Consider the following 19565-nt stretch of genomic DNA (forward strand, 5'->3'; position numbering starts at 1 on the left):
TTCTTCTTCTTCTTGATGAGGCCCTAAGCTACTGGAGGTGATGGGGGTCCTTTATATGTCCAGCTGTCCTTTGTCAACAACAAATTGTTGCTGTTTTTTGTGTTGAATATATGCTATATGGTAATTTATGGACCTAACATCTAAAGTCCTTTGCACATGTTGCCATGCAACCAGTCCATGCAGAATGTAGGCACCCTATATATAGAAATGAACAAACCAGTGATATTTTAGGGAGCAGGTGGGACTCATTACTGACATCATAGGAGCCTACACAACACAAAACACTGTAGGTTTTTTATTATTATTATTTTTATCTTATATGTTGGAAATGTACATCCAGGGGGTTTTTTTCCTTTAATTTTTTGGGGGGCCTCCAAGAGTGTGGGGCCCTAAGCTATAGCTTGTTTAGCTTATACGTAAATCCGGCACTGCCTCTAACCACTGACCCCTCCGGCGCGCGCGGCGCTGGACTGTCCCCCCCCATCTCCTTCCTCTCCGGGACGGAAGGAGTTAAGTTTGGGAGCGCAAGACACGTTGAGGGGGAGTCGCCCGAGCCGAGGCAGCAAAAACATCGGCGCGCATTCCTGGGCAGTGCTCAGCTGCCAGCAGCTGATTAAAACCATCTCTCTCGCTGTGAGTGGCTCAGGCCGCCGAAGGCTCGCGCGGGGCTCAATATTTAAGCGGAGCCGCCGCTGCGTCAGGGCGCTTGCCGGCTTCCCGTGGCGGGATCATGTGGGGAGAGGCGCGGCGCTGAGGCTGGTAAGGAACGCGCTTTCGGCAGGGGAGCCAGGCAGGCAGGCAGGGAGGGAGGCTCCGGTTTGCAGCGTCTGTTTGCAGCCACGACAGCGGCTTCTCGGAGGCGTCCGAGTGACATGTCCGCGTTTTGCCTTCCCCACCTCCCAGGAGGTATCATGGGGAGGCACGACGAGACCGGCGGAGCTCCGGGATCGACCGGACGAGCTGCCTCGCCGCCAGGCAGCCGGGGAGCCTCCGAGGGGTGGCTGCTGTCGGCTCGAGGGGGCCTGTTCTGAGCAGGGTTCACACGCACACGCAAGCGTACACGCGCAAAAAAAAAATACCCTACACACACGCTGGGTCTCGGTCGGTCCCCAAGGCAGCTGCGCCTCCGAAGGTCTCCAGGTGGCCTTGCCAGACTTGGGAGGCAGGAAACAATGGCTATATTTTGGCCTCTTGAATTGGGAATTTGCTTTCCACTCTCTAATGCTGGGTTGCTTTCTGTAAAATAACTACAGTGTCTCCTTAGCTTGCTTTTTCTAAAAAAAATCACCTTGCAGCCAAGAGTGCTGGGAGCTGCTATTATTATTATTATTATTTTATTATTACTACTACTACTATTACTACTACTATTATTATTTGAGTTTAATCTTGCCGCAATTGTATGGTGGAGTAATGGAATGAGTGGGGAAGGTGACAAAGTAGCCAGCTCTAAATGTGGTGTTTTGCCTGTAGTGTAAATGTAGCAATCCGCCTTGAGGATAATGTCCCTGCCTCAGCTACCCCTTTAAGAGACCAGGACTCCCGGCATTTCTTAGGAAGGGGTGCGGGGAGAGCGGAATCCTAGGAAAATAAACAAGCATTGGAAGGGGGCTAGGTCAAGGCAGGCAAATGTATACAAAACAATAAATCTTGCCATTGAAATGGTCGTGCTGGAGAGCTTGATTTGAGCAAGCTGAATAAAATAAGGGAGCAATTAAGCCGCGGAAAGTCGGAGGAAGCATCCCTTGAGACATTGCTATTCAGTTGGCACAGGGGTATCCTCCAGTCTGCACAGCACTATTCAGGGATGAGTGGAGCTAGAGTGCATCTGTTGTCCCATGTTGGCTATCTCTTGTTTGCATCTGCAGTGCTTCACTGCTTGGTTAGGCTTGAACTGGGCCCTGGAAAATGTCAAGGGTAATGGTTTCTGTGATCCCTGGCTTGTGTCCTAAACGTGGCAGCTTTCCCTCGAGTAGGGCACCTTCCCAGGTGTCAAATGCTCCTGTAACTTCTTCCTTGCCCAGGTGGAAATAGTGTTCCATTTAAAAGCATGTGGGGAAACTATAGAAAGTAATAAGTCCCCAAACCCTGGCTGAATGGGTGGTTTAGTGTGTGACTTAACAGCTCGCCCAAGGGCTTATCACAGGAGTTTGTTGGTATCGGGTGGTTTGGAAAGGCAAGTTAACATTTTTAAAACCTCTGGGGTTCTGGGATTGTGTTGCCTTTCTTCTCTCCCAGAGGTAGGAGGAAAAATAATTTCCTAGAGGAATAAAATATTGGATTTAATACACATGCATCTGGAAGAGAATTTGTAGGGCAAGAAAATATGTACAGCAAAAAAAAAAAAAATTTACAGCACTCTGGAAAGCTGAATGAAATACTTGAAGCCATTGTGGTTTCAGGGGAAAGGGGTTGATGCTTGTCAACTATGGTTGTGGGGAGGGAGATATTGAAAAGTATCTGAAGAACGTAGGATTAATGTGGCCAACAGGTTCATGTCTTGTGTATGAAGAAAGGCTTGCCACTTTCTTGACCTCCAGGATCAGCAGAGCATATACAAGCTTAGTTCCTTACCAGGAAACCTCACCTTCCATGTCCAAAGCCTTGACTGACTTGAGGCACAAGACCAGTAAAACATGGCAACTCTAGAAGCATGCAGTCTCAAAACCCTTATTTATATCAGTTTGCTTCACTGAGTTCCTTCAACTTGATCAGCAGTCATTGTCAGACTATAGAAGGTGGATCTGCCAGACTTCCCCATCTGCTTTGCTGATAGACTAGTGACTTTTGCAGTTTTTCCTTGAAATCTTTCTAGTGCCAGAGTTGGTTTCCTTCCTCCCAATCCCTTTTCCTTTTGTAAGCAGGGAGAGGGAGTGTCATATGCTTGACCTTTGACTAAAGAGCAGGATCAATGTGCTTTAAAGAAATAAAATTGTTGGCCCCAGAAAGCCCTTGATGGAATGCCCTCAGTATCGGCATGTAGACATCTTTCCAGCACTTTGTTTGAAGCAGGGTGGTGGTGCTGCCAAACAATTATTGCCCTAAAATAGAAATGCATGTTTCTGCAGAAAAGGAACTAATGGAAGATGAGGAGCAGGTGAGTTGTATTCACAGGTGTAAGGAGGAGAGGTGTGGTAGGCTAATCACCAAATAGCCAAAGCCATGGCTTCTGTTAATGGGATCAAGTGTAGATGGGCTGAAAGGAGGGTTTCATGTTCCACTTCTAGTGTAACTAATTGGCTGAACTGCCTTTTTTTTTTGCTATACACCTGCTTGTTTGAATGAAAGTAAAGTTTGCAGATGCAGAGGTAGAAGCATTTCAGGCAAAGCTACTGTGACTTGCTTTTTTCCTCCTCCCTCCGAATCCCTGTTCCTTTTCTGCTGTATCATCCTTAGATAGCAAACAGGTCAAACTCTAATCATGGAGGCTTTTTAAATAAATTTTAAAAAACCTGCCTTGCAAGCTGAAAAAGTGAGAATGCCTAGACCTTTCTCTATGCAGGTGTAATGCTTAACTGTGGTTAATAAACATTATGTCTTAACAGGACTGTAGAGCTTGCAAGCAAGCCTCTGATCTAGGAGTCCAACTTGACTGAAATCCAGAACTTTTATTACCCCTTTAAGCTTAGGGGTGGGCTTAAAATTTCTGTGGCAGATAAGGCAAAGCCATTTCATTAATCAGCTGCCCCTTTCGAGGAGCCATATGAGATCTTGTGGAGTCACAGCATTCTTTAAGGCGGGGAAATGCCTAGTCATTCCTTCGGCCACAGCAAGGAGATGAAATGTCAAATGGGAATGCTTAACCTAATGAGTTATCTTATCACACTCTGTGCATCTGGGATAAGCAGAGTTCATCACCAGGCCAATATCTGCTTGGAAAAAACCACCCCAGCTCTTATTAAATGTATGTGTGGATGTTGGAAGCATATGCATTAATCAACAGACACCTTCCGAAAGCATGAGGTTTTTAACCTGGTAGTATGCATGTTCATTACCCTAGCCACTGGGGGTGGGGGTGTAGAATTCGCTGACTGGTTGGCTAGATTGGTGCTCCCTGAGAAGGAAAAGAGCCCCTAATTAAATGTTCTCGAATAATCCTTGCTCGAGGTTGTTTGTTCCAAGTGGGGCATGTCACTCAGCAGTGTTCTAATGGAATTATTTCAGATGGCTGAGGCAGAAGTTGCCTTTGGCAGAAATCTCGTTTTATGGAAGTAAGGGGACCTCTGTAATGTGGCATGGTGCCCCTAATCCTTCTGAGAAGTTGCCTTAACTGGAAATGAGGGTTTTGATGGGATGGCAGCTTGGATTAAGGGTGGGGAGGAGGAACAGAAACTTGCGCTGGGCTGAGACGACTTCCCGGAAAGTATTGAACTGCCCCCATATTAATGCAAACTTGACAAGAAGCTTTGCAGAAATATTGTTACTGGATGGGAGAAGGTAGCAGATTTTGTGCTGTGTAGGCCTTGTCCTGCTCCTCTTTAAATATTTCAGAAAACTTGAACTTCTCGGAACCTTACTACTAACCATGTAACAGGGCCAGCTAAGGACAAAACATTGGCAGTCAACTATCCATCACTGCCTGCTCAGCAGTTCAGAATGCAATTGAGTAATAAAATGGGGGGAGCTATTGAAGCATAGGTCTCAACCAAAGGATGGCGTTGCTTACCCTGACTTGGAAGGAAAGGCATGCCTGTTTTGCTGTATGCTCCAGGATGCACCAGCTGATAACCTCAGATGTTCTGTAAAACTGATGGACACAGAAGTGGTCTTTGCAAGGAGCTGTGTACAAGAGAATGCACCAGTTAGATCTGTTATGTTGAAGCCGGCTACTAAGTCCAGCCAGTTCCTCTTGCTTGGTAGGATAATCGTTGAAATGAAAGCTAACCACAGTACCTACAAATTCCACTTGCAGTTGCAGAGCAGTTAACTTACAGGAGTGCTAATACACCGTTGCTTGGCTGCTGCTAATACTGTATACTCTTCATTGGCTACTGCCACGATCATCCTGAGATCTGCAAATTCTGTAATGCATTTGGTTCACACAACAATGTTATAATTCTGGGGCCCACATGCCAGCAATGAATAGACCTTGCATTATTTCATTCAAGGCCAAAAGCAAGAACTTTCTGGCGCTGACATAGCAGGCCATGTGACAAAGGCATAGCAGAATTCCAGCGATGCATTCCTTCTGGATTAATACAGGCAAATCCTGCAATTTGGTCAAACTTCGTTATGGCGTTCTAAACATAGCTGCTCACCCCAATCTGGAAACCACCCAGGGTATATTCCCTGGCTCTTGCTGCATAATCCTTATGTTTCTTCCCCATTAACTTGCCATAGCTGGGCTTGCAGCTATTGAGGGCTGGGGAGAATAGTCCCAGGCATGGGTCCTCCTTTTGAGAGAGTCCTCTGTTTGAAGGGCTGTGGTCAAAATCTAAAAGATGAAGAGCCATCGGAAGGGATAGCAACAAACTTGGAAGTTTAGCAGCAGCAGTTAGTACCTGGACAGCAGACTGAACACGTATGCTAGTCTCCTGGTCTCTTTCCTACTGCTGTAAATATATATTGTAGTTCTAAGCTCATGTGTTATAAACAGACTTTACTGCTATCATTTAACCCTAAACATTTTTTTCCATGGGGGACCATTTTATTAAGGGAAATACATGGCTATATACTGTTGAACTCCCTGATTGCTGAGCTTTCTCCACATATAACCTAGAAGGTTTGTGTTACTCTGTCACTGCTGTTGTTGGCTATGACAGCTAAAAATGTGGAACACTTGATAGGAAGCGCTGGCCGCATAATCACCCCATGGAAGTGAAAGCAGGACGTGGGAGGTGACCCAAATGGGATTCATCTAAGTGGTTGGCTAGTTCTTAGTGTTCTTACAACAGAGGAAAGATCTCTTGGTGTCAGGGTGGTTTTTGCAGCCAACGCTGTCACAACTGTTTAGCCCTTTTTAATGAAATGACTTGACTCTCTTCCACTGGAATTTTTTTACTTGCTAAAAGACTCTCTAGGCAGCTGTACTTCCAAGAATGTCTGTCCCATGATTTTGAGTGGGATGCTTGACTTAAGCTGTGCACAACAGCATACACTTAAAGAACATGACTTCTCCAAAGAAATCTGGGAAGTGTAGTGTAAGGGTGCTGGGAATTGTAGTGCTGTGAGAGGTAAACTTCCCAGGATTCTTGGGGGGACGCCATGTGCTTTAAATGTGTGGGTGCTTAAGCCGCCTTAGTGTCTAGCAACCTGGGAGCCAGTTCACAGAAGTGCCTTAAAACTGTTAGAAACCATTGGCATCTTTCAATGAGAGATGACTCCCAGTCACCCAAGTCATTGTCATGGTAGCGTGATCGGAATTCCTCTGGGTTTGGTGGGATTCTAGGCCTCAAGTTAAAAACCGTTTTTACAGGCAGCTGCAACTGAGTGCAAAATCCAGATCTGTGCCAGTTGCAACAGACCTTGCCAAGTGTAGTTTTGTGAAACTGCTATGGGATGACTAAACAGTGTGATAAGTGTGAAGCAACCTAGAACAGCAGCATCTGGGTTTAGTTGTACAAGTCTGCATGTAATATATAGCCAGGTGTTAATTCAGCCTCTTCTAGTGCACAAAAGGAAGATAATGGCCCACCTGTAGCATTTTTGAGCATGTACATCATCGTTTCCCTGCCAATATTTCAGATCAAATATAGGCAAGTACCCATGACCGGGGCCCCTCCCACAATGAGCAGGAGGACCACAAAATGGGCATCAGTTTCAGGGCTGACTTATAATTATATTGTGATGTAGCTTGCAATGCCCTCTACAGAGGGGTCCCCCAGGAAGACCATTAAATCCAGAGTCTGAAATTGTCCAGCTGAGGCCCCATTTACAGTGCAATGCTGAAAGCTGCCCTTTGCACCCTCTGTTCTTTATCCCCGCACTGTGCCCTAGATCATCCTGCCCTGGTTCCTGAAGCAAGGAATGTTGCAAAATGTACCCATAAACCTAACTTCGGTGGATCTGGTTGTCTTCAACAGAGAAGCTGCATCATGCTGTTGGATTTAAATAGGCTGTTGAAGTGAGTGGCTGGGAAGCACCTAACCCATGTAATGGGGCCTTCTTGGTGGTGGCACCCGCCCTGTGGAACGCCCTCCCACCAGATGTCAAGGAAATAAACAACTACAGTGGTACCTCAGGTTACATATACTTCAGGTTACAGACTCCGCTAACCCTGAAATATTACCTCAGGTTAAGAACTTTGCTTCAGGATAAGAACAGAAATTGTGCTCCAGCGGCGCAGCGGCAGCAGGAGGCTCCATTAGCTAAAGTGGTACCTCAGGTTAAGAACAGTTTCAGGTTAAGAACGGACTTCCGGAACGAATTAAGTACTTAACCTGAGGTACCACTGTATTTGACTTTTAGGAAACATCTGAAGGCAGTCTTGTTCAGGGGTGTAGGAGGGGGGTGCGGGGGTGGGGTGGTCCACCCCGGATGTCATCCTTGAGGGGGGTGACAAAATGACACACTGAGGGGGGCAGCACTTACCACGGGCCCTGGCCTGTAGCATGCCCGAGCCACGTGTCTCTCCTGGGATTGACGCGGTGGCTCAGGACCCCCGCTGCCCAAAACAGCAGTGTGGGGCTTGCGTCTGCCAGGTGGACTCCATGGGCACCTCGCCATGGTGCCCCCATGTGCAGATCACCACAGTGCCCCCATGTGGCACCCCCATGTGCAGATCGCCATGGCACCCTCATGTGGTGCCCCCATGCATGGATCGCTGCGGTACCCTGCCCCCACTGCTCTGGGTGCCAGAGCAGCTAGCTACGCCCCTGGACCTGTTTAGGGAAGTTTTTAATGTTTGATGTTTTATTGTTTTCAATATTCTGCTGGAAGCCGCCCAGAGTGGCTGGGGAGGCCCAGCCAGATGGGTGGGGTACAAGTTGTTGTTGTTGTTGTTGTTGTTTATTAATTATATACATACAGGCATGCACCGCAAGATGGCATTCCCGGGGTGTGTGTATGTTGTTGTGTAGAACATTAATAGTCAAGGAACCCTTAACATCTTGCAAAATAGGAACAGTTACCAGAAAATAAGCATTTGGAACATATGGTATCCGTGCACTACAGACCTAAAATAATTTCCTCTGACCAGGGGATTCCCATTAGCTGTAATCTCATGGCTTCTAGAGAATCATCCTATACTTTAGGTATAGGATGAGGAAGTTTGTGGCAATCAAAATGGTATAAAATCTTACGTGCCACAAGGAGGTTGCTTTTGGTAATGATAAACTCGACATAATTTGGTAGGTGCCTTCTAAACCTTTTTAGATCAGTCTTGGCTTTTAACTGCTAGAAAGAACAAAGATGGGAGCAGGAGAAGTTGCCAGAGTAATCCTGGTTTTATGTGGACACCATGTAATTGCCATGCCACAGATGTTGACAGCATGGGGTGCTCTCACCATAAGAAGCTGCCCTTGCACAGAATCAAACCATTGTTTCATCTAGCCCATTCTTGTCTATATTGACTTGCAGTGGTTCTCCAGGATTTCATAGAGGTTTCCTTCCCAGCCCTGTTTGGAGATGTCAGGGGTTGAATCTGGGAGCTTCTACATGCAAGGCAGATGCTCTTGTCACTGAGCTCTTGCCCAGGCACAGGTTCATCACCTCATCTGTTGCTTGAGGAAACAGTGTCATTCAGTTATAGTGCTTTTTAAGAATACATGTATTCTAACGCACCTTACAAAAATCAAAATGCAGCAAACCACTTAAAAGTAAAGCTAAGAAACAGCCTTTCTCAACCTTGGGTCCTCAGATGTCATTGGACTACAACTCTCACCATCCCTAGCTAGCAGGACCAGTGGTCAGGGATGATGGGAGTTGTAGTCCAATGACATCTGAGGACCCAAGATTGAGAGAGGCTCTGGTATAGTGTGCTGCCTTAGATGATATCTTAGGTCATACTTGGAGTAGACCTATTGAAATAAATGAGCTTAAGTTATTCATGAGTGAATGTTTAACTCCACTAATGTAATAGGTCCACTGGTATTACTTGATTGGATAACATTCTGAGCTATGAATCCAGAATAATGTGGCTGATATCTTGCCTCTTCTGGGAACTTGCTAGGTAGACTTAGGAAAGCTGTTCTCTTTTGGCCTAAGTCTCCCCCACCTGCAATTTAGGGGATAATAAGGTAGGCATGCCCAACCTGGTGCCTCCAACTCATAGGATTCCCAACCAACTTGTAGAGGACAGCAGGTTGGTCAATGCTGCCTTACAGGATGGCTGTAACTAGATTATGAAGTGTTTCTAAACACTTGAAAGCACTCAGAACAGATTTTTTTCAGTATTAATATTGCATATACTAACTAAAAATTAAATCAATTTTTGGATAGGAATTTGGAGGAAGGTTTCATTTAAGCTCCCCATCCCCTCCAAAAAAATTAATAAGCTGCTTGTATATTAAACTTAGGGACACGGGTGGCACTGTGGGTAAAACCTCAGTGCCTAGGACTTGCTGATCTTAAGGTCGGCGGTTCCAATCCCCGCGATGGGGTGAGCTCCCGTCGTTCAGTCCCAGCTCCTGTCAACCTAGCAGTTCGAAAGCACCCTTAAGTGCAAGTAGATAAATAGGGACCGCTTTATAGCGGGAAGGTAAACGGCGTTTCCGTGTGCGGCGCTGGTGCTGGCTCGCCAGATGCAGCTTCGTCACGCTGGCCACGTGACCCGGAAGTGTCTTTGGACAGTGCCAGCTCCCGGCCTCTTGAGCGAGATGAGCGCGCAACCCTAGAGTCGGTCACGACTGGCCCTGACGGGCAGGGGTACCTTTACCTTTATATTAAACTTACTCTATGCACCAATAATGGGAATCCTTTAACCCCACTCTTTCAGAAGATATATGTTAATCAGCATTCAGGAATAGTGTACAAGAAATGTCTTGTGTCTTTGCAACTTGCCTCCCCCTTCCCCTTGAGATAGGTAGATTCAGGAATGACTGTCCCCCTCCCTTTGTGTTGCCTGGACCTATGCATACCATGACACTTGGTAGAATAGGCACAATAGATAATGCTGTCTTTGCAAATACTTGACATAATTGCTAGTGCTATATTCTACTCAAGTGGAATGCAACCAAGTAATACTGAGCATGGCTGAGCAAAGGATAAAACTGCCAGTGTTATCTCTAGTGGGAGGTGCAGTTATTCCTTTCTATTCCGGATCACACTCCTTAGTTGCTGTTTCCAGGACATTGCAGGCCAGATGAAAAAATTGCTCCTTTGTAAAGTACAGTCAATCTATCTTAATACTGAAAGCCAGACCCTATGTGGGGGATGGGTAAAGGAGAAATGTAGTTTCCCCTTGCTTGTTGGCAAATAATAACCTATTTTCTAATAGGTAGAAAAGTGCAGGTCTCTCCTTGCTGCTTGATGAAGGGAAAGTCTAACTGGCTTCAGGAAGCAGGGGTAGAACAGATCCAGAAAATACTTCTTTTTAGAAGTCTTTCCCATAGTACACATGAAAAGCATCTAGGGGTCTTAGTGGAGTGCAAGCTTAACATGAGTCAACAGCAACAAAAAATGCTAATAGTCCCACGCTATTCTGCCTGGTCAGACCACGCCTGAAATACTGTGTCCAGTTCTGGGCACCACAATTTAAGAAGGATATTGACAAGTTGGAACATGTCCACAGGTGGGTCTGGAAACCAAGCCTCTGTTGAGAGAATTGAGAATGTAAGACAGAGTTGTTACGCCTGGCCTTTGGCTTGGAATCAACTTGATCCCCTCTCCCTCTTTCCTTTTTCCTTTCTCCTTCTGTGATGGAACTCCTATTTGGGGACTTCCCTGGCTTTTTTCTGGCCCATGTAGGACCGGTCTGGATAGTTAGCCTTGGTGAAGATTTGACTTTTTCATCCCCAAAAAGTTTTTGATTTGAGTTTCTACTGAAATGAGGCTACTAAAATGTAGTACTTAATCTTGTTTTTAAGTTGTATTTTAATCAATTTTTTTACCTGGTGTTAGCCGCCCTGAGGCCGGTCTTGACTGGGGAGGGTGGGGTATAAATAATTTTTTATTATTATTATTATTAGCCTGGAAAATAGGAGACTGAGAGGAGATGTGATAGCCATCTTCAAATATCTCAAGGGCTGTCACATGGCAGGTAGAGCATGCTTTGTTTTCTCCTGCTCTGAAAGGTAAGACCCAAACCAATGGCTTCAAATTGCAAGAAGGAGATTCTGACTAAACACCAGGAAGAACTTTCTGATAGTAAGAGCAGTTTGACAATGGAACGAATTCCCTCAGAAGTTGGTGGACTCTCCTTGGAGGTTTTTAAGCAATGGTTGGATGGCCATCTATCAAAGATGCTTTAGTTGAGATTCCTGCATTTCAAGCGGTTGGACCAGATGACCCCCAGGATCCCTTCTCACTCTACAATTCTATGATTCTATGAAATTGTGTACCCAAGAAGTCAACTTTGGAAGTCCCAAGTAAAAGCCAGCTGAATAGCATGGGTTATTTAAAAGGTGATAGCATACTCCTTAGATCAGCCTTTCTGAACCTGTGGGTCCCCAGATGATGTTGAACTACAACTCCCATCACCCCTATCTAGCAAGGGATGATGGGAGTTGTAGTCCAACAACATCTGGGGACCCACAGGTTGAGAGCCACTGCCTTAGATTTTGGCTTACTGCCCTCCTGCTTGCGGCTACTTTGCCGTCTTTTAGGTAATATGTAGTTACTTAAAAACCCAGCTTGTGTATCTCAGATACATTTCTTGCCATCCACGAGTATCCAAAATAGCAACACTTAATCTCTTACCTTTTTAAAAGTCTATAATGCTTTAAATGTAGTAATATAAAAGATTTTTAAGATCCTGTTCTGGATAAATGTATGGAAAGCAGATGTGTCTCTGAAAGTGCTTTTGGTTCTTGGAACTTAAAACCTCCTACCCTGTAGTACTTCATGAATTACAAGTGAGGCCTAGGAGAAGGGCAACTCCACTGAGACCCTTACAATTTTCTGCAAGTATGGTGAAGGCTGTAAGCCTGGATTTGGGGGCCGGCACTGTCACTGGGCACAGTGAGGCAGTGTCCTTGGGTAGAAGATGGCTGGGATGCTGTAGCAAGGTTTGGGGGGAGAATTGTGTGGCATATGCCCTACCTTGCACTGGAGGAGGATGCTGTTCCATTGCTATCGCTGAGGGTAAGGTAAGGACTGCCAGTCTATCCATAGAATGAGGAGGAGCATCTTGTCCTCCACCAGTGGTGGCTGGCATCCATTGATCAGAAGACAAAGGAAGACAAAGGAGCCCAACGGTAAGCAGAGCCAGAATCAATGTCAGACGGACACAACGATTCTAGTTTTCTCCCATTCTCCTCAACACAGAGTTCTACAAGGCTTGGGAGGAGGAAGTCAAGGCCAGCTCCTGGACTGGTTGTAGTAGGGAAGAAGGTAGGTGAGGGATGGCTGAGGTTGGTGGGCAGTGCCCCATTTGCCCAAATGGACAACCCACCACCACCCTTCACATTTGGCAGTGAAATGCCTTGGGTTGAACTCTAGCCGCATGGCTCATTGATCACTGCTGGTGGGGGAAACAGACGATGGCAACTTGCATAATAATACATTTTCCCATCTGTCTAACATAACTTGTGATGGTAAACAACAAGTGCTGATATGAAGGCAGTGGGCAGATGGTCCATAGGGCTGTTGCTCGGTTAAAGGACACTTAATCGGCTGGCATGTTATTGACACAGTACATCTAAAAAGAAGGGTGTTCTTCTAGAAGCTGTGTGTGTGTGTGTGTGTGTGTGTGTGTGTGTGTGTGTGTGTGTGATGGGCTGATGCCAGGGGTTAGCATTGTTGGGCGCTTGCAAGCAGAGCAGCATAGCCCTGCTGTAGTCCCTTGGCTGTTTCTGCCCACTGTTTGTGTCTTCTCTCATTATACACTGGCTTTGCTTAGTCAATTGTTACCAGGATTTATTTTCTCTCTGGAAGAAGAGTTTGGATTTCATATCCTGCTTTATCACTACCCGAAGGAGTCTCAAAGCAGCTAACATTCTCCTTTCCCTTCCTCCCCCACAACAAACACACTGTCAGGTGAGTGAGGCTGAGAGACTTCAGAGAAGTGTGACTAGCCCACTAGCAGCTGCATGTGGAGGAGCGGAGACGCGAACCCAGTTCACCAGATTACGAGACTACCGCTCTTATCCACTACACCACACCAGCTCCCAGGACACCACCTGCATTATTTAAGTGGCTTTGCTAACAGCAAGGTTAATACAGTCTAGTTATGTGGAGCCTCTGGCCCAGGAATAGCAAACATGGCATCCTCCAGAAGTCTACAACTTCCATTGACCCCTGCCAGTTTGGCCAGTGCTCAGAGTCTTAGTCCACAGCATCTGGAGGGCATCACATCAGCTACCCCCAGCTCCAGCCTAAAGCCAAATACAGGCCTCAGTCTAATCCCTGGCACTCACTACAGACCCACTCCAAGCTTCCTTTCTCCAACTCACTGTTCTTGTTCCATTCCTTCCATGTTTGTGCTGGCATCTGTGGTCACTTGTGCAGCATTGGTGAGAGGCAAAGGGGACTGCAGAGGAATGGGGCTGAGTTGCAATGGAAGATACCGCTCTGCCACTGGCAGCTTGCTGCAATTTCCTGCTGCGCACTGTGAAGGGGGTTTGCTCGACCCAAGGCTGAGTTTTCAGCAGAATTTGTATTTGTAAGTGTCAAGGCTCTGATACACATGAATGTGCTATTGTGCTGCAGATCCAACTCAGCTAGGCTTTATACAAAAACACAGCTCTTTGGGCATGGTTTTGCAACGTGGTGCTTCAGGCCTACTCCAAACACAATAAAAAATATATGTAGCTGGGATTAGGAATAGTGTAAATAACATTCCTTGCTGTGTGTTGAGACTCCTCCTAGCAGTTTTAAGGGCTGACTGTTGGGTAAGGTGAGCTAGTAGCTTCTACGTCCCCCAAGCAACTTTCTCTTAAGAAGCTGCTATGGGAAATATTGGGCTGCTCCCCTTCCTCTTCCAAAGGAGGAAGAAGAAGAAGAAGAGGAAGAAGAGTTTGGATTTGATATCCCGCCTTTCACTCCCTTTAAGGAGTCTCAAAGCGGCTAACATTCTCCTTTCCCTTCCTCCCCCACAACAAACACTCTGTGAGGTGAGTGGGGCTGAGAGACTTCAGAGAAGTGTGACTGGCCCAAGGTCACCCAGCAGCTGCATGTGGAGGAGCGGAGACGCGAACCCGGTTCCCCAGATTACGAGACTACCGCTCTTAACTACTACACCACACTGGCTCAAAGGAAAGAGGGATTTTGGGGTAGCTTCTACCTTCAAAAGCTACAGTGCTTTTTGTTGAGTCCCAGGCTGTGGGTAAAGTCGGTGTTTCATGGTAGCATCCCTATGGGAAACTAAGCTTTGTGCAGACTTTTCAAGGGGCAAACAAGCCCCTGCAGTTACAGCTTGCTCAAAGTGGTATAGAATGGAGGTGAGGTGAGTTGTCTTCAACCTGTCAGGTTCAGCTGCTCATTCTTCAGTGAAGGATCTCCTGACTCAGTGGCAGAGCACATGCTTTCCATATGTGAAATGGCCACTATTTCAACCTCTGGTATCCCAGGATACCACAGTATTGGTATAGGCAGGTCCATGGCTTGACTTTGTATTTGGCAGGATCCTCTGTGTGCTTGTGTATTAAGCTTCTTTGAGTGTTTGAATTATGGGGTATGCATCTAATATGAATAAATAACACTTTCAGGAATGCCACCTTCTGGAACCAGTTTTTTCCAGACATTGGAGCGCTTATACATATGTGTCTGTTCCCTTTAGCTGACTGGAGTACTTGCAATGAAAAATTCAGAAGTGCAAATTTTGTGTGTATTCTTTGCATATTGCTTTGCTTTGGGAAGTGGAAGTTGGGAAAGTCCACCTTTCCAAATGCAGACTGAAATACAAACTGAATCAGATTTCTCCCCCTCCCTAGGAAGAACATTAGGGTTGTCTCTCTTCTCCAAAAGGGTTTTGAGAAATGTGGAGTTGGTATATAGCTGCATCTCTAAATCCCAATGTATTGAAACCTATTGATCATCTGTGTCTCGGGCAAAAGAGGCTCTTTAGGACATAGAAACCTACTTGTCCTAGACTTGGGATAGCTTTGCATCTGGAAACTGGCAAGAAACTACCTGAAAGCTGTTGACTGACCTGCCCAGATAAAACTGGAAAAACATACTTTGGCACTCAGCTATTGGTTGGCGCTGGTGCGTTTTCTTGATCTGCTCACCAAAGGAAGTGCCAAGGCAAATGTTGCATGGCTTCATTTTCCAACGCTGGTGCAGCCCATAAGCAATTTGTGCTTGGGGGATTCCCGAAAAGTCTTGTGCCTCTTCAAAAAGTGTGACAGGCTTGCATTGTGCCGGGTGAGCTGCGAACATGCAGGCTGCGAACATGAGCAGGCCTGCTGGTTGTAATTGTACCAGGAAAGGGGAAGCAAAACATACAGACCTAGCAATCATGGCTTTAAGGCTACCTTTGGAGTCTGAATCTACAAAATGTAGTGCTGGAAGATCAGTCTTGCTTATATTCTGCTTCGCTTCTCCAGTCATAAGGAGCATTTGCTCAAATGCCAGTGGGCATGCCTTCAAAAGAGGAGATCCTTCAGGACCCTGAGCGAGATGTTGGGTAGAACCAGACAGAACACTGACTTTGGGTAGTTTATTACCTAGGCATCTATATTCGTTTAAAACTGACAATGTTTTAAATGAGCACGCTTAACATAGCTGCATCTGTTTTGAGAAGAAAACAGTCACAAGACACTGATTTAGAACATATTATGGTTCTAGGCCATGGACCTATGCCCCCCTGCAACCTACTGAAAGTAGCTGGCAGCCTTCTGGCTGCTTCTCCCAGTAGTGTTTACTACAACCAGTAGCTGAAGAAGCAGTTGGGGGGGGGAGGAAGAAAGTTGTGGGGGCCCTTCCCCTGCTATTCCTCCAAAGGTAGAAGCAACCAGTTGAATAACATCTGTGTTCTTTCCTTGACTCATACAACCGTTGGCACGCATGTGGTCATGAGACAACAGATCAGAATTTGTGCTTAATAGAAGAATGGAGAGTAACAGGATTGAGAACTAGCTCAGGTGCAGCTACATTCTAAGGAGTGGTCACATGATGTCAAATCACCTTTTGAACCTCTGCCTTGTGCCCTGTTAACACATGGCACAGAGCAGAACTGCTTATTAATTCTTTTTTTAAAAAAAACACTGTTAAGGTACATCCCAAGTGGATTTAAGCCCATTTTGTGAACTCCATACAACCATACCTTAAAAAACAACAACCAGGCTCTCTCACCTTGGCAATTGTAGTATATACAAAGGTGTTAAGACAGGTAGTAGTTTTACATCCTTGCAAAATTTCAGTTGCAAAGATGATGGACTTGGGTGCCATGGCCAAGCAAATGAGTGCAGAGGTGTGGACTGTATTTGTGCCACCTCAAGACAGATCTTCAGGCTGCCTGGCCTCTGACAATTCACCCCTCTCATGGTGCCTGCTGGTGCAATGAGTTCCTTCAGCTGAAATTAAAGGAGGCTGAGAGTGCTATCTAGGAGGGAAACTGTGTTTCTTGGCCTCTATCTACTTGGCTGAAGAGTATCAAAGGAATCTCAATCACTAAAATATTAACTTTGTGAAGCAGCAACCTTTGTACCCCTAAACAACCTGGTCAGCATTCCACTTGTTTCAGCTGAGTGATAACAAGCAAGAAGTAAGCATTCCATCTTGAAGAGAAAACAGGTCTCTAGAAAAATAAATGAAGCTGTTCATTTAATTTTATTTGTTTCTACAAATATTTATGGGTGGCTCCCTCATATGAAATATCCACGTGGCATACAACAAAAATTGCACACATAATGAAATGCTGTAACATACCTAATTATAAAACTGGCAGTGCGTCTTGAAGATTTTAAACAAATTGAATAGGCCTGTTTTTCTAGATTAAAATGGGGGCTGTGGGAAGTAGACTATGAGGCAGATGGAAGTGTAGTCTTCGTGGTATTCTGGAGCAAGGAGGGGCTTGTACAGAATCCCTTCCAAATCCCACACTTAGGCTTGGAATTGGTTCACCTCTATGCAAAAGCACGTGGATGGCACTGCTGCCGCCATTGCTTGTCCTAACCTGAGCATGCAGCTGTCTGTTGCTTAAAACAACTGTCCCTTACTCAGTATAGCTATGTTGATAGGGTACCTGCCTTGCATCAGATTCCCAGCGCTGTGTAGTAAGAATAGACTGCATAGAAAAACACTGAATTATATTCTCCGTAACGCTTGTATCTTAAGGTGCAGGGCCTGAAGTGTCTTGTGAAGGCTTTGGATTGTTTGAGGCTGTATGTTATCTGTTGAAACATCTTCCACAAATGGCTGAACAAGTGACTCGCTGGTCCACTGAGGCAGTCCTGTATTGCAGATTTGCTGTATTGCAACTTCAAGTCTGCAAAGCGGGGCTACTCAAAAGTAAACACAAACCCCAAGACCACAAGCGTTTGATGCCTGCATCCCATGCCCTAAATACTTTGAAATACAGCCTCAACTAGAATTTCTAGGAGGTCAAGCTCAGCAAAAGCAACTCTGCCAACATCAGCCGGCATTTCAAAGCTGAACCAAATACCTGCAACAGGAATGAAGGCCAGGTCTCATGCATATGGACATTGCAGAGCTAGTAGTGACCTTCCTGGCCTGCAAACTGTAGATGTCCAAAGGCTTGCAGCTGATCAATGCATGTAGAACTAGTCATATAGTGGAGCCTTCCTGGTGCTGTACCACTGAAAGCCCAACCCACCGACCACATTCAAATAACACTCCCATAGTGTAAAAACCAGTGGGAGTGGTAGCTAGGGGATAAGAGTTCTCAAGGAGTGTACAGATGACCATTCCATATTTTAAAGTGGTGCAGACTGCATAATATTATTCCCCGTCCATTACTTCTAAGGAATTGGGATCTGCTGCATTTGTGTACCATAACTTACAAAGTTTCCCTAAACTGATGGCTAAAGGTAGCATTCTGAAGAGCCCTAGAGAAGCTTAATGAACTCCCTTGCACAAACCAGAATGAGGTCCCTATACACAAAGATGTGCAACCTCAGTAGCTACTTGAAGCATGTGTCTTGGTGACTGGTTTACTGCTGTTTGATCTCTCCTCTACAACAGACCCCTGTCTTCAATTCCCTTGGAGAAAGCCCCCCCCCCTTTCAAAACCAGCAGAGTCTCAAAAGTGAATGGAAGACAGGATTATAGCTTGCAATGTTTGTGCCTTGGGTAGGTTAGTTGCTTGCTAACAAATCTGTTAGCATGATGTTATTCTGCTAACAGATGGCAACGAACAGGAGATGGAAGGGCCAGCATCACTGATTCCACCCACGTTCATTCCTATGCAAGCTAATACTAGGCAAAGGCACATGCTTCATTTGTGCAGCAGAATGTCTGGAGTATCCCCCTTCAGCATATCGGCTGCAGACTGTGATCCACAGTCAAATGAAGTGATTGGCGGATGTGTTTCATAAGAAATACCTTTGAGAACCTCTATTTACCCAGCGGCAGGATGGCGGGGAGTGTGCAAGAGTCCTTGGTCCGTGTGTGATGGTCTTAAAGTGCCTTGTCCTTTAGTATTGGTGGGGCTAGATTGTACACCCATTCCCAGCCTCAACAGGTGTCCCCACTTAATCTAAATTCTAGCACTACTGTAAACTCTGAATGGGGCCTGATATGGGTTTGTACCCATATCGTGGATGCAACCATCATTCTGTAAAATGAAGGCGTTCGTTATACAGCATGCCGGGATCCTTGTAACTGAATCACATCAAGTCTTCATGAGTAATTCTTCACTGCGTCCTAAACTTATTGTTGAAGGAACATAAGCTCAGTGGCAGAGAACAGAATAATAATAATAATAATAATAATAATAATAATAATAATAATAATAATAATAATAATTAATAAATAAATATGTTGCCCTTCTGACTGGGTGGCTTCCAGAAAAAACATATAAAAACAATAAAACATTTTTAAAAAATTATCTGTGTTGCATATATGTATGTTTTGCATATAATAGGTCCAGTTTCAGTCACTCTCCAACTCCAGTTCAAAAGGCTCAAGTAACAGATAAGGACCGCCTTCTGTAGTGCTGTGCTGAATGAACAAATAGTCCTGATATAAAGTATCATTTTATATTCCTGTTTCTTGAGAATTATGCCTTGTAACTCTTCAATGCAACACAGTGGCAACACTGAATTGAATCCCAATTTTTGTCTCCTGAAGGTCAGAGTAGTATGCCTGTCCGCTGCTAGCTGGATTCCAATCACGTTACCAAGTGCCGCATTTGCTCCTGGAGTTGAGAATGGCCTCTCTCACCATGTCGAACGAAGTGGAAGCAACTAGTGGAAACAGTCCGCCTGCCCAGCAACAGGCACCACCAAAAACACAGCCTTTCAAAAAGGAGAAGAAGAAAGGTAAGGCAGGAATGGCACCAGGAGGCAGGACAGCTCTGCAGCTCCTAAGGGAGAGGTCATCAAACTAAGGCCCGTGGGCTGGATACG

The 19565-nt window shown here is 45.5% G+C and overlaps 1 protein-coding gene across 3 annotated transcripts in view; it reads left to right on the forward strand.

Annotated features, from left to right (window-relative positions):
* The first annotated feature begins 565 nt into the window (after positions 1 to 565).
* Positions 566 to 19565, forward strand: part of DAB2 (DAB adaptor protein 2) — a 34852-nt gene continuing 15852 nt past the window's right edge. The window contains exons 1-2 of one of the 3 annotated variants that reach the window (XM_077936407.1): positions 566 to 759; positions 19288 to 19478. In XM_077936407.1, coding sequence (XP_077792533.1) covers positions 19367 to 19478 — 112 coding nt within the window. In that variant the 5' untranslated portion in view covers positions 566 to 759; positions 19288 to 19366. The remainder of the gene's footprint in view (positions 760 to 19287; positions 19479 to 19565) is intronic. The other 2 variants (XM_028748533.2, XM_077936408.1) reach the window with 2 other exon arrangements.

This window comes from Podarcis muralis, chromosome 11, assembly GCF_964188315.1.
Source record: "Podarcis muralis chromosome 11, rPodMur119.hap1.1, whole genome shotgun sequence".
NCBI classification, from domain to species: Eukaryota; Metazoa; Chordata; class Lepidosauria; order Squamata; family Lacertidae; genus Podarcis; species Podarcis muralis.